The sequence below is a fragment of the Camelus bactrianus genome, chromosome 9 (genome assembly GCF_048773025.1).
Source record: "Camelus bactrianus isolate YW-2024 breed Bactrian camel chromosome 9, ASM4877302v1, whole genome shotgun sequence".
In the NCBI taxonomy this organism is placed as follows: domain Eukaryota; kingdom Metazoa; phylum Chordata; class Mammalia; order Artiodactyla; family Camelidae; genus Camelus; species Camelus bactrianus.
This window is the reverse complement of record NC_133547.1, coordinates 51904702-51920147: the sequence shown is the minus strand read 5'-3', so window position 1 is coordinate 51920147 and position 15446 is coordinate 51904702. Positions and strand designations below refer to the sequence as shown.

Genomic DNA, 15446 nt, shown 5'->3' with positions numbered 1-15446 from the left:
TATACAAAATAGATAAACAACAAGGTCCTACTGTATAGCACAGGGAACTATATTCAAAAGCTTGTAATAATGTATGATGAAAAAGAATATATATATATATATATATAAAAAACAATCATTATGTTGTACACCAGAAACTAACACAACATGTAAATCAACTATACTTCAATTTAAAAAATAAAATAAAATTTGGGTGGAGTTAGTGGCCAAAGCAGAGGAGAAAACACCAACTTGTGAAAGAAAATATTTAAAAATTGGTACATCAGTTGCTTCTGATGAAAATCAAAAAGAGGCTTAATATACAGATATATAAATACAATCAGAAAGAAGGGGCTAAATAATGCTTTGTAACATAATGATATTATCTATAGATTGTAGGTATCTTATGTGAAAAATATATTTTTAGATTTAATTAGCAAGTGGCATAGATACTTCAGTTATCTCGGAGTGAGGCACAGAATCTGTAGGGGCTATTTTAATAATGCTCATTTTTTTGTGGACCGTAGTATGGTTTTAAGCATCTGTCTCTATATGCACACACATGGTAGGCATTTCTGCTTGGTGCCTGAATGCCGGCATTAAGTCTGCACAGAGGCCCTCCAGGTTCCCGGGATGATTTCTCACTGGGTCATAGCCTTTCCTGGTGCTTTGCAGGAATATTCAATTACAGCCTGAACAAGAAAGATGCTATTCGTATTATCCAGCCAACAACAGAATCACTTCAGCCTGCACCCTGCAGCTCAACCATAGGCTCCTTCTTCAGGAAATGAGAACACATGGAACTCTTACCTGTTACATGCTTGAAAGTCCAGAAACACATACGGCATTCAAATGCAGTTGTGGGAACAGATAGAACAGTAAATGCAGATCCAAGGACCTCTACAGCCAAAGGAATTTACTGCACATTAGGTAGAGTCTCCAGAAATGAAAAATAGCTAATGTTTACTGAGCCCTTACTACGTGGCAGGCACTCTGCTAAGTATTTTATGTGTATTAGCTTATTTTCATAATAGTCCTATAAAGCAGGCAGCATCACTAGCCTTATTCTATTGAAGTGAATACCAAAAGCTTAGCACTTGCTAGTGAGTGACTGAGCCCACATTAACCCGAGGCAGTGGGACTCCAGTGCCTGCACTCTTAGACATCGTGCTGCAAGAAGTAATAGCCCACAGAGGCTGTCTCACACACATAGATGTGGGAGCATTTTTTGTTCAGGGTTTTGTTTTGTTTTTTCGGCCCACAGTATTTTTAAAATCAGAATTAGTTACTGTGGTGGGCAGAATAGTACAGTACCCCGCATCTCACAGATGTCTACATCCTAATCCGTCCTGGAATCTGTAAATACGTTACTTTACAAGGTAAAGGGACTTTGCAGATGGGGAGATTATCCTGGATTTCCTGGAGGAACCCAGTGTAATCACAAGGGTCCTCAGAAGTAGAAGGGGAACAAAGGGAGATGTGACTACTGAGGAAATGAGAGTGAAGTGACGAAGATTCAGCTCACCATTACTGCCTGAGTAAACTGGAAGAGGCAAGTGAACAGACTGTTCCATAGATTCTCCAGAAGAAATGCAGCCCTGCCAATACCTTGATCTTCCCCTAATAGACTCATTTTGGACTTCTGACTCCCAGAACTGTAAGATAACAAATCTGTGTTGTTTTAGGCCACCAGGTTTGTGGTAATTTGTTATTGGAACAATAGAAAACAAATAGAGCTGTTAATATATAAAAGTTGTAAGTTTTCACATAAAAATCTTGAAAAATAAATCCTGCATATCAATGATGAGTCAATATCAAAGCAGCTGTCCCTTTAAAGAAAGGATGTATCTCCCATTTCGTTGAAATCCTCATCCCTCCCTTTTGACTGCACCTGGCCTCCTTGCTCTTTTACATGACCTATCTAGTCCCTCTTCCAACTCGGGTTTTGGAACCCTGCGCTGAGCTACACTGTCTCCCAAACAGTAATCAGATTTCAGCAGTTAAAACATCGGCAAGTATATCTACCCTCCTTAAAATGATTCACTGTCAATTAGAACAATCTTTTTGTTTGTATAATGTGACCTCGGGCTAGTTACTTACTTCTTACAAATGGTGGGGAAACTTGTAGTACACACCTGCTCTGACTGTTTTGAGGACAAAATGAGATACTGAATGAAAAGTGTATTCCCCAGTTCTGGTAAACTCTTGTAATTAACGTACCCCTCCTGCCGTTGAACATTTGGGTTATTTTTAATCTTTGGGAAGTAAAGTCCGTGAATGCATTGCTTTTACTTCTGTCCAGTTGTTGCCCGAGGTCAGGTTTCTAGGAAAACGAATAATGGATCCGTGGGACCATTACACCTGTACGCTGGAATCCCTGTAAAATTTTGTAACTCTCCCACCTCACTTGGCGCAGGCTCCCCGCAGACGCGCCCTCCATCACCGGCAGGGGGCGCCTCGGCCGCCCAGGCCCCGCCGGATGCTAATAAGCCGGGAAGCCCCGCCCTCTGCCGGAAGTGGCGGGGGCGGGGCCTGCTACCCCGGCCGACTGCCGTGCGGGAGCCATGGCGGCCTCTGAGGCGGCGGCGGCGGGGCCCGCGGCTCTGGCCTTGGGCACCCCGGCCGTCTCGGCGGGCGCCAGGGGAGCCGCCGCCGCCTCGGGCCCGCGGGAGCCCCCTGGGCGGTTGAGGGGCTGCCGGCCGCGACTCGCAGCTGCGAGGCAGCAGCCGGCGGGTCCGGCGCCGCCGGCCCGGGAGCTCATCCAGCCATCGGTGAGCGAGCTGTCCCGGGCGGTGCGAACCAACATCCTGTGCACGGTGCGCGGCTGCGGCAAGATCCTGCCCAACAGCCCGGCGCTCAACATGCACCTGGTCAAGAGCCACCGCCTGCAGGTGAGCCCGCCGCGGGACGGCGCCTCCCGGGGCCTGGCGCGACCGAGCGCCTGAGGGCGGCGCTGGGGGCCGGGGGCTCGGGTCCGGCTCCCAGTGAGGCGCAGGCCGCGGGCGGGGATGCGCCGTGTGTCTGGCCAGCGTCGCAGGGGCTTCCGAGGCCCTGAAACGTGAGGGAGTCCGGAAAGGGAGACTGGGAGGGCGCAGGGAGGCGCGGCGATAGAAAACACTGTGTCATGTCCCCGGGCTGTCAGGCTCGGACCCGCAGGACGGGCGGCCTCTTACTGGGCGGCTCGGGCGTTTCACAGGTTTGTCTCGCCGGTTCTCATAGCACCTTCTTCTGTTGAGGAGAAACCGGTGACGCAGCCCGAGTCGTGCTGGGGTTTACACCCGGTCTCAGATTCTAAAGTCGGCGTTCTCTCCACCACTCCCGCAATACCTCCTTCAGGCGTTTAGGTCCTGCCCAATTGGTAAGGCTTAGAGCTCCGTCATTCCAAGTTTCAGTGTTGGTGAAATCAGCTTTGCTCAGTAATGAGAACTAAGCGAAATTTCTCCTGTGAATCGTCTTTAAGAGATGACACTGTATGTAATGACATGGCAATAGTCTGAACATCCCTTCCACCTTGTGTAGAATGGGACAGTGATTTTCAACCTTTAGTGCACCTCTGTGGAAAGCTTATAAAAAATTCAGATGTCCAGTCCCGCCCTGGACCTAGTAAATCCTAGTGTCTCAGTCATTACAATAGGAATTTTCCCTCCACCACTTATTCGAGTCTCTCTGTTCCAACAGTGACGTTATTCCAAAGCGTGTCACTGAAAGTTTTGTGAATAGGTAGCTTTTGATGGTCTGAATTGATTCAGGAGTAAGTTTAAATTACCTGGCGTATTGCACGTTCTGTCCGCCCTTCAGGTAAATCCACCTCGGAAATGTTTTTAGAATCAGGTTTCTGATAAGAATTTAACAGCAGAAGTTCGAAGTCTCTAGCAGAGCAGATGTGTTGCCCATGAAGGACAGTCCCCTTCTGGTGCCAACTTAATCAAGAGGCAACAACATTCTTATATGAAGTTTAGGGAGGCCAGTCCAGAAATCACCTTCCTTAGAGGTAAGCTGAAGGAGACCCTGCCCGTGAGGCTGCACTTCTCAGTAGTTTTGGGTTTCTTCCCTGGCACAAATTTTAATTAAATTCTTCTTTTCCTTATCCATATTTTAACTTAGTGGATGAACTATATATTTGTAAGAATTCTACAGCCTGACCCCTTGGTGCTCTTTAGTTCATATATATGTAACAGCCATCACCCTCCTTCAGTATCATCTCCTCTCTGGTAGACAGCTAAGGTAACATTACATCTCTAAGCACCAGGGGAGCTGCCTGTCTGACCAGGACCCTCTTTGTGTTGGCCTGCACACCACCCTAAGAAGCACTTTTTAACGGTTTATGTCATTCTTTTCTCTGGAATTGCTGTCACAAGCTTTGTATCTCTCAAGACCTTGTGAAGCATCTATAAGGCATAGAGATACCAGTTACATGTCAGGACCAGTTTGGTAATATACAATAGGTTTATTTCTAATTATGTTTTTAAAATATGTGAAGTTCAGGAATTCTAAAGATACCAACCCTGAGCATATAATAGGTCTAAGAAGGAGGAACATGAGGCAAATACAGATTTTGACAGTCACATCTTTACTTAGACTTTATTAGGCCAGAGTTATCAGTATCCTCCCTTGCTTAGAACCTCTGTGAAGCCATTCTTTGAGTTCTAGTCATTTTTCAAATTTCTCTTATCTGAAGACAGCATAGTGCTCTCAGGATCTCTTTCTGAGCTGAAAACACTGAAGAGAAAAAAAAAAAAAGGACTCTCCTGAGTTTCCTTCCTTGGTCACTGAGGAGACCTTTTTTAGCAGGAATTAAAGAAGCCTTACTCTGAACCATCATTGTTTTCCTCTTGTCAAACAAGCCCACTTTCCTGCCTTGTTCTACCTCTAACCATGGTGCCTAGCAGTCCCTGAGCATCTGCTGTCTTGGTGGAAGCGGTTTTTTTCTTTAACAAAGGTGGCCTGTGTGACAAAACAGCCCTCTCTGTATGGTGTCACCCCAGTGTGGTGAATCTATACACTCAGTCGGGACCCCAAGTAGCAGGCTCTTGAGTTCAAACATTACTCTTGACATGTGGTGTCTCAAAGTATGGGAAGGAAGAGGGGAAAGAAAGAGGCCTAAGGACAAGAGCTGACTGGGAGGTCCCTGTGGTTTTGAAAGTGTTCTGTGTTTAGACAGAGACCACAAGCAGTCCAGTCAGTGTGTGCCTACTTTCTACCCTCAAGCTAGGCTGAGTATATCTACTTGGCAGATTTGCATAATAGTCGATGGAGATTTTCCCTTTGCGCTCCCTGTTATAGCTACTTACATAATTGTAGCTTCTTTCGTAGTTTTTTTTTTCTTCTAGATTATGATCTTTTATTCCCTTCCCCATTAGTTGCTGTAAGGTTCTTGTTTTATTCTTTCTTCAGAATATACCCTGCCCCCAATCAAATATTTCCTTCTTAATGAGTAATAAATCCTTCTGCAGAATGATGAATAAAAGTGGAGATTGAATTGTGAGAAGTAAGGTACATGCTGCCTTTTGGTTTTACGTGGTTTCTTAAGATACATGTCTCTATTCCATATTCTATAAAGAAATCTGGAAATATCCTAGTCCCAGCCTTGCCTACAGGAGGGATCCATGGAGAAATGAAAGCTGGTGATTCAGGGAAAAGAAGAGTAAGAATAAATGGACATTTCTTCGTTGCTAGAGATGTTTTATTCCTCGTGTTTAAAAACAGTAAAGGGGACAGAAGGACCCTTAAAGAAGCCAATCTGAAAAGGTGACACACTGTGTGTTTCCAACTATATGACATTCTGGAAAAGGCAAAACTTTAGAGACAGTAAAAAGATGAGTGGTTACCAGGGCTTTGAATGGGTGGAACACAGAGGCCTTTTTAGAGCAGTGAGTATACTCTATGTTATAACAATGGATACCTGTCATTATACGTTTGTGAAAACCTATAGAAAGTATGACAGCAGTAATGAACTCTAATAAGATCTATGGACTTTGGATGATAATGATGTGTCAGTATACTTTCATCAGTTCTAACAAATGTACCTCTCTGGTGAGGAATGTTAGTGGAACAGACTGTATGGCCCGAGGGGAAGGGATGGCAAGGTGGGGCATTCATTGTATGAGAACTCTTTGTGCTTTTGGTTCAGTTTTGCTGTGAATCTAATAAAACTTCTCTTTAAAAAAAAGTTTATTCATTTTTTGAAAAGTGAAGTTAGCAGGTATATGAGAACATGATAGGAAGTTTGAAAAGGGGTAGTAAAAGAATTGCTTAGCAAATTGAGGATATATTAGAAGTGAGCATGAATTTCTTGGTGAGCCTGTAGGCAGGGTTTTATAGAACAATAGAACATTTGACAGCCTAGAACACAGAAGGAGGCAGGGTAGAGAATTCAGGCTACAGCAGTCCATATTCCAGAACCTGTGGGTTTAACCTCGGCACCAGTGGTCCTTAAGCTAGGCTACACATTGGGATCATCAGGGGAGATTTTTAAACCAAATACCAAACCGAATTTTAAACCAAATACTAAACACACTCAAAACGAATTGCATGAATACCTGGGATTGGGACCAGGCATACATAGGTATTGTTTTTAGTGCTTCAAGTGACTTGTCACAGGTCACCAGGGTTGAGAGCCACTACCCTACACTGGACTGCCTTTCTAAAAGTGCTCTGCGTTTAGCAAGCAATTGCTCTCTTCTTTAAGCATGAAAACAGGTGTATAAAATAGTTTCTGTCCTTAAAAAATGTAGTTGGGGAGACAGGAACTCTAGAAGAAAATGATAGTATGCAAAGTGACTTCAGACAAGGAATAGATCTTTAGATCCCGGTGGTGAGCAGAACAAGGGAGTGCTGTTTATTGAGAATGTGACCTGGACTAGGCTCCTTGCTAATCCGGTACAAGATAATCCTGAGAGTTAACTAGTCTCTCTGGTTTAGAAATGAGTAAACTGGCTCAGAGAGGAAATACCCTGTCCAAGGTCATACCCCTAATCAGTGGTGGAAATACCCCCTAAGCAGTGCTGTGTGCTCTTCCCACCACTGAGTTCTGCCTGAAAGAGGTGGTCATACAAGAATGGCTGCAGGAGGTGAAACTGGAAGTGGGAAGAATGTTAGGCTGAGCAGGGTGGTGTATGAAAAGGGAACAGAAAAAGAGATGGTTATAATGGTGGATTAGAAGCATAATGAGGAGTTGGGGTTTTATGTAGCTTTTTAAAAAAATAGTATTAGGTATGATATATACAAATAATTTTTTGGAGTGTCAAATTTGTTATATTAGAAGAGGAAGGAAAATTATTTAGGAGACCATTTAAATAATCCAAATGAATATGAATATCTAGACACTGTAGTGCAGTAGGATTATAAAAGGGTGGACCAGTGTGGAAGACATGGAGAAGTAACTGACTAAATTTGACATCACTGAGAGATAAATTATGTTGCTTAAAAATAAAACAAGAACAGCTTCTTTTCCCCTCTAAAGGAGTGGACACAGACTCAACAAGATCAACCTGTTTCTCTTAAGATACATCATGAAAGCAAAGGGAAGGAGTCTTAGCCATGTGGTTATTAATTTCTTCTCTAGATAACACACTGACGATAGAGAAGGAGGTGGGCATGTTCCAAATGAATCCTTTCTCATCAGAACGCTTAAGGACTAAAACATCTAGATGCTGCTGCAGCAGCTGAGGCCTGAGCACATATCCCATTGTTTCCAGTGACCTATAAAGAGGTCCTTCATCACCAGCTGCACACACACACCTCCCTCCAGGGCCAGCAGGGGGTGGCCAGATAAGAATTATGCTGGAGGTCATAGGTGTCTCACACCTGAGATACGTGGGCTCCCCCAGGTTAACAAGAGCTCTTCAAGATAAATTAACTCACCAGTTATTTGAAACGGACTTTTACCCAAGTCAATCACATACTGAATAACAAAGGATTATTAGGATAAGTTAATAAATATAAAGTGCTTAGAATAGTGCCTGACACAGTAGTAAAAGCTGTATTAGTACTGGCCATTATAGTGATTATTAAAGTTCAAACAGAGCATGGTGCCTGTATTCAAGCATAGTATATAAAGTTTTGTCAGCTGGCTTTAGCTACTTTAGGAGGGCAGTGTGGTGATCAGAGAAAGTCACAGTGCTCTGTATCAGGAAGGCCTAGGTCATAGTGTCAGGGCCTCATACTAATTCACTGGGGGTGGAATGGGATAGAGGGGAAGAGAAGACTTAAGGATGATACCAAGTCTTGAGCCTGAGAAACTAAGTAAACCATTTAGAAATAGGGAAGCTAGCTTTAAGAGCAGAGATTTTTAAGTTTAGGAGGAGTATTATAGGAATGGATGGAAATTTTTTAAATAACATCATTTTTTGTTTTATTTTGTTTTGAAAATTTCTAACAGATTTCTTGAGCTATAGTTTACACACCATAAAATTTACCCATTTTAAATGAATGATTCAGTTATTTTTTTAGTAGATTTACAGTTATGTAAGCATCACCACAATTTCAATTTTAGAACATTTTCATCACCCTAAAAAGATCCCTTGTGCCCATCTTGAGTCATTCCTTGTTATTACTCCCAGCTCATTCTGTTGGTTTTTTTAAAATAATTATTTAAAGTAATTTTTCTTTTGCAGGATGGCATAGTGAATCCAACAATAAGAAAAGATTTGAAAACTGTACCGAAATTCTACTGTTGTCCAATTGAAGGATGCCCTCGAGGCCCTGACAGACCATTTTCTCAATTTTCTCTCGTAAAACAGGTATTTTAGTTGTCTTAGGTATACTTCTCTGAGAATGAAATGCAGATGGCATAAATCTAATGTGCATTCTCATTACTTACCAGTCATAACTAGAGAATGGAGCAGAAAGATGCTCTAAGGATAGTTGCCCTGGTGCCCCAGATGGGGTAAAAATGGGTAGGGTGTAAGTGAAAGAGACATGGCTTGTTCTGGAAGAGAGGACTTCTAGAAGTGAATTTGGAGAGAAAGAAGAGCAAGACAGCAAAGTATGATAAAGTGTGTCCTCCCACATCTCTGTTATGAATCTACATGCTTTCAAGGTCAGGAACAAATGCACAAAGGCAATGTTCTCCCAAGGAAGTAAGGAACTGCAGAATTCAGGAAGGAAGAATTTCAGAAACCGCTATCTTAGGAGGGAGGGGCACAGCAAGTGGGGAAAGAGGTGCTTCTGGACTGAAAAGATGGGAGGCTGAAATACTTCCCTGCAGATTTGCTGGAGGGGATCCTGAGAAAAGCTTGCAAAGACTTTTCCTGCCTGCAGCACTTACTTACAAATGAAAAGCTAAATATTGGGTACCTGGAATGTTTCCAAAACAGTCTCCTCCACTTTTCACAAAGCCAAAGTGACAGGGAGAAGCAGTGCGTGATAAACTGCAGTTTGCCTGCTTTTACACTCTTGATGTGCACTGCCATATTTTATCATGTAAAATCATTGTTAATATGGGTGTGTTGATGTCTTTTGAAATGTTTTGAGCAGTTGCAGTTTTTCATTTCAGAAAGCCCTTTTGTGTTCTGCCTAGCACTTTATGAAAATGCATGCTGAAAAGAAGCATAAATGCAGCAAGTGCAGCAACTCCTACGGCACTGAATGGGACTTGAGAAGACATGCGGAAGACTGTGGCAAGACCTTCCAGTGCACATGCGGCTGTCCCTATGCCAGCAGAACTGCACTGCAGTCCCACGTCTACCGAACTGGCCATGAGATCCCTGCAGAACACAGGTAAATGGGGGAAACTGGTGGCCCAAACGCCAGTAGCTGTGGGAAGACTTTCAGATGAAACTTCCTGGAGAGCCTTAGTGTAAGGAGAAAGGAGGAACAGTGAAGAAAAGGTGTGACACGGAAGAAGGGAATTTTCTGAAATGGCAGTGGTACTAGCAGATGATCCACATCTATTTGACCCAATTGTTCTTCCTAATTCTTTCACCAGCTCCTTTTGAGGGTCTCTTATTATTCCCAAATGAAAATCTGAGTTTTCAATTCTTCAGAAACTTCCAGCATTTTCTGCCAGAGGGGTACTAGATTGTTGAAGAGTTTTCAATCATGTAACTGTGCTTCATTTGAAAGGTCAGATTTATATTTGGACTAATAGCTTCCCACTTTAGAAATAGTAATAGTTGTATTATGTAATCTGTTAGCTTTCTGACGCTTACAGATCTAAGTTGAGTTCTAGTATTTGGAGCTTTCTCTCCCAAAAAGGCATGCTTCCTCCTTCCCTGTTTGCATGTTTCTGAACTTCCGTTTACCATGTAATAGGTCAGGTTACAAGAGAAGGGATTTCTCTTCACTGGGTTGAATCTCACCTTTGCTGTTTACATGGGAAATAGACTTTGTAAGTGTAGATACAGCACTAAGGTTGATAAGGAAAGTTGCCATTTAAAGTTATTTTTCTCTTTTTACTCTGTCATTGTTTCCAGGGATCCACCTAGTAAGAAAAGGAAAATGGAAAACTGCCTGCACAACCAGAAGTTGTCCAGTAAGACTGTCGAATCACTGAGCAACCAACAAACCCCAAGACCAGATACTCAAGAACTGGAAACTTCAGAAATAAAGCTGGTGGCTTCTTTTGAAGACTCTTGCAACTCTACTGCCAGAAAGCAGACTCTGACAACACCTCCAAGGTACCCTCAGAAGTTGCTTTTACCAAAGCCCAAAGTGGCTTTGGTTAAACTCCCCGTCATGCAGTTTTCTCCTGTGCCTGTCTTTGTGCCTACAGCCGACTCCTCAGCCCAGCCCGTGGTGTTGGGTGTCGATCACCAAGGCTCTGCCCCGGGAGCTGTGCACTTACTCCCCTTGTCCATAGGAACCCTGATCCTCGGCCTAGATTCAGAGGCTTGCTCTCTCAAGGAGAGCCTCCCTCTTTCAAAACTTGTAAATCCTGTTGCTGTTGAGCCAGTTAGCACAGGTGTTCAAGTGAACTTGGGTAAAAGTCCGTCTCACCCTTTACAAGAACTAGGGAACACATGTCAGAAGAACAGCATTTCTTCAATCAATGTACAGACAGATCTGTCTTATGCCACACAACACTTTATTCCTTCTGCACAGTGGGCTAGCCCTGATTCCTCTGTATCGTCTTGTTCTCAAACTGATTTGACATTTGGTTCTCAAGTTTGCCTTCCCATTAGTGTTCATACTCAAACTTTTTTGCCCAGTTCTAAGGTAACCTCATCTATTGCTGCTCAGACTGATGCGTTTATAGATGCCTGTTTCCAGTCAGGTGGGATCTCCAGAGAAACTCAAACCAGTGGGATGCGAAGTCCAACAGATGATCGAGTGCAGATGGACCAAGCTGTAATGTGTGGAGATATTTTTGAGAGTGTCCATTCATCATACGGCGTTTCTGCAGACAGTATTATAAGCAGCAGCTTGGTAACAGAGACTGTGACTCATGGTTTGTTACCTCAGAACCACCCTAAGACTTTACATCAAGATATTGAGAAATCTACACCAGTTATAAACTTCAGTGCACAGAATAGTCTGCTTCCTTCACAGAACATGACAGATAATCAGACCCAAACTATAGATTTATTAAGTGATCTAGAAAATATCTTGTCGAGTAATCTGCCTGGTCAGACACTGGACAATCGTAGTCTTTTGTCTGACACAAATTCTGGACCTGACAGCCAGCTCCCGTCTGGCCCAACCCAGAATCCCGCAATTGATTTTGATATTGAAGAGTTCTTTTCAGCCTCAAATATCCAGACTCAAACTGAAGAGAGTGAGCTTAGCACCATGACCACTGAGCCAGTCCTGGAATCACTGGACATAGAGACCCAAACTGACTTCTTACTTGCAGACACCTCTGCCCAGTCCTATGGTTATAGGGGAAATTCTAACTTCTTAGGCCTTGAAATGTTTGACACACAGACACAGACGGACTTAAACTTCTTTTTAGACAGTAGCCCTCATCTGCCTCTGGGAAGTATTCTGAAACACTCCAGCTTTTCCATGAGTACCGATTCCTCTGACACAGAGACCCAAACCGAAGGAATCTCCACTGCTAAAAACATACCTGCTTTAGAAAGCAAAGTTCAGTTGAACAGTACAGAAACACAGACCATGAATTCTGGCTTTGAAACTTTGGGGAGCTTGTTCTTCACCAGCAATGAAACTCAAACAGCAATGGACGACTTTCTTCTAGCTGACTTGGCCTGGAACACGATGGAATCTCAGTTCAGCTCTGTTGAAACCCAGACGTGTGCAGAACTACACACAGTGTCCAACTTCTAAAAGTGGAGTCCACATTGTGGGGTGGCATTTACAGTTCCCTTCTGGATTTAGAAAGTGGAGAGTGGGGACAACAGTATTAACTCTATTGAATGTAGTTGATGATACAGTTACTTCGATTCTTTGAGGTTCTTTGCCTTTTGTACTTGTAAACATGAAATTTGTGTAAAAATTTGTGAGTGTATCATAAAGTGTAAGATGTTGATCTAAAAATGATTGTTTTTGTGTTGCCTACATTTGCCCTTTCAGTGTAGTCTTCCCTTCTTAAAAAAAAAAATGTATTTCACACCTTTAAAACCCATCTAGCCATTTAGCTGCAGCCAAGCTCACCAGGACTAGGGTACAAACTTTTCAAATCTTCAAAACATTTTAGTCAAAGTATGACTTAAATTGCACCTAAAATATTTTTGACAGTGCTTGTTAGAAATTCCTGTTTCCTGATAATATCTAAAGAGATCTGATGCTGCGCCATCAGATTGAAACACCAACGCTTCGATGGTTTGACTCATGTTGCCTGCAGCTTCATCTGCTTTGTCATCTTACTCTTCCCTGATTTGAAGACACAAAGGAACACTACAGTTGTCTTTAGCTTTTGAGACAGTTTTCATATAGTCAATGCCATCCTTTCTGTACATGAACTATTATTGATACCGACGTAACTACAGTACTTCCTCACAAGCCATGTTGCTGTAAAATTATTGCTTCAAGAAGTAGCAGCCAGCACTTAGTGTAAATAGTGATCCTTCTCGTCTAAATGACAGTAAGTCCCCCCAGCTATGGAAATGCTGGGCTGTAGAATCACTCCTGTTGGCTCACACTGGAGTGTGTCCTACGAGCATCCCTCCTCCTCCTCCCTACAGCCAGGGTGGTGCTCCAGAGCCTCTCCCCAGAGTACTCCCACTAGCTGAATTTTGTCACTCTAAGTGTTAAATAAGTGAGTAAATAAATAAATAACATTAAGGGAAAAGGACATCCCTTCCTAAACATCATTGCATAAGCTGAAAAGGGCAAGAGTGCAATCAACAGTTATCTTAAGTGAATCTTCTTTTCATCCACCTCTCATTTTTCCCTTAAATGAGGAAACACATTGGCCTAGCAAGGATAGTATTTGTGCCTTGAGGATAGCAGTTATAGAATAGATCCATCTAAGATACGGTATTCTGCATTTTGTTGCTTTATTTATTTTTTTAGAGAGGGTAATACCAGTCTTCAAAGAAAATGAGGTGAAGACGATTGCTTCAGTAATCAATAACATCTATGTTTTGAGATGGGTGTGTAGTCAAGTGTGCTTTTAGGGTTTTCTGTATTTAGGAGATCCGGAATTCTTGATTTTTGGCCAACTTTCAGGCAAGTAAAAATCTGGGCAGCCTGTACATTTTTCTAAGTTTACCCAAAAAACTGCTCTGTTCCTTCTTTGGCACATGCTTATGCTGCTGGAGGCTAAATCCTCAAAATAAAACCTAAGGAGGAGAATAATAATTCATTAAAATAAATCAGTGGTGTTGCTACTAATTCCAATCCCATAGAAGAATTGTTGATATGGATAAATAGCGTATCCTGGGCAGATGAACTCAACCTGGTAGATGAAAGTATGCTTTGGTCACAGTTGCCTACGAATATGGGTTTCAAAGCAAACATAAAGCCTTAACTTAGAATTTCATTATGTTTTAGAATCATCACTGCCTTAATGTTCAAACATTTAATTTAAGTTCTCCTAGCAAAGGAGAAATGCATGTTTGTTTATGGCTTTTTGTAAATATATATGCAGTGATCTATGGCTTTACAAATTGTGTGTGTGTGTGTGTGTGTGTGTGTGTTTCTGTGACAACGTTTGTTAACCCAGCCAGTAGAGTTATTTACAGAAAAATGGAGCATGTAATAGTTCTTCATGTGTAAGTAAGAACTGTTTCCCCTCAAAACCTGAGTTACCTGAATTGTTCTATTATTTGTAAAAGCTGAAACTCAGTGATTAAAGAGAAGTGAGAATTCTACCTTTTTTGTGAATTCTTCAACATACTCATAATGTGACTTACTTTGTTGCCTAACTTTTTACAAACTCATCTTCTGAAGGTCACATGAGGAAATGACTGCCTAGTTATTTTCATTATTATATTGCCTTTGTTCATGAAAATTTGCTAACAGTTTTGCTAATAGAAAATGAAAAAGACATTCCATTACGAAAGCTTCTATTTTGATGTAGTTTTTATTTTGATAAAAATTATCCACTCTAGGATTTAAGTTTTGGGAAAATTTTTTCAAAGGAGACTACTCTGATTTTTTTTTTAATCCAGGTGTCACCATTTTATAATAGAGTGTCTTTTATCTTTGTTAGTAATGTGCTTCTGGCTTAAGAGCAAAAATGAGTGGTCCTCTGCTCAGTCACTAATTGCAGGAAAGCTAAATCCATGTGTTTGAGTCCCTTGAAATAAGGGAAATAAAAGTAGAAAAATTTTGTAGACTTACCTGAAAGATGCTAAGTAAATTCTGAAGCTACTTTTGATTGGAAAAAAAGGTATCAGTGTAAGTCTAGTTGAGAAGTTGTTCTGTTAATAGTGGCAAAAAACAAGAAGATATTTTCATGTAATCCTTTATGGTCTCAATTTTAGAATGTTTATCTTAGTTTCAGTCCAAACCTAATCTCATACTGACTCAGAAGAGCACTTCCTAGCTGGTATATTTAAAACATTGCTTCTCAAACTTGTCCTCGGAATACTCTTAAATAAAGAGGAGGAGGAACATGTCACTTTGGAAGATCTAGGAACGAAGCCTTTGAAATGTCGAGTGTTGTGCAGTTTTATTTTCCTTATATCTCATGGTGTGTGTGTGTGTTCTCATCTGAAGTGTGTTAAAGTGCCACTGATTAGATTTGACACCAGGAGAGGACACGTCAGTCTTTTGGCTTAATGCTTCCTCCCAATATGTAAAATACTGTTAAATGACGTGAATTTTAATCTTCTTCATCTTCTTCAGCAAGATGTTGGCTAGTCTCATGTTCCTATGGTCAAGAAGACAGTTGACTAAATACCTTTTTTATGCAATGTTTAAATCCCAACGGTTCTCTCAGTTGTGTGAACTGTATTTATTAGCAGATACACTGATACACTAATTTACATACCGAGAGAGGCAAGCTAAAGAGCAAATGGAAAGGATTATCAGGTTGTTGGTGTCCTCAAATTAACAAATTTGGGCACTGTATTTTAAAAAGTGCATGTTTGAAAAGAGCAAAATGCCCAAAGTATGTG

At 41.8% G+C, this 15446-nt stretch overlaps 1 protein-coding gene across 1 annotated transcript; it reads left to right on the top strand.

Annotated features, from left to right (window-relative positions):
- Nucleotides 1-2509: 2509 nt before the first annotated feature.
- On the top strand, nt 2510-14195 carry ATMIN (ATM interactor). The gene is made up of 4 exons (XM_074370365.1): nt 2510-2870; nt 8595-8720; nt 9500-9699; nt 10395-14195. The coding sequence occupies exons 1-4, from the start codon at nt 2544-2546 to the stop codon at nt 12205-12207; spliced, it is 2466 nt and encodes an 821-aa protein (XP_074226466.1). The 5' UTR covers nt 2510-2543; the 3' UTR covers nt 12208-14195.
- Nucleotides 14196-15446: the final 1251 nt, after the last annotated feature.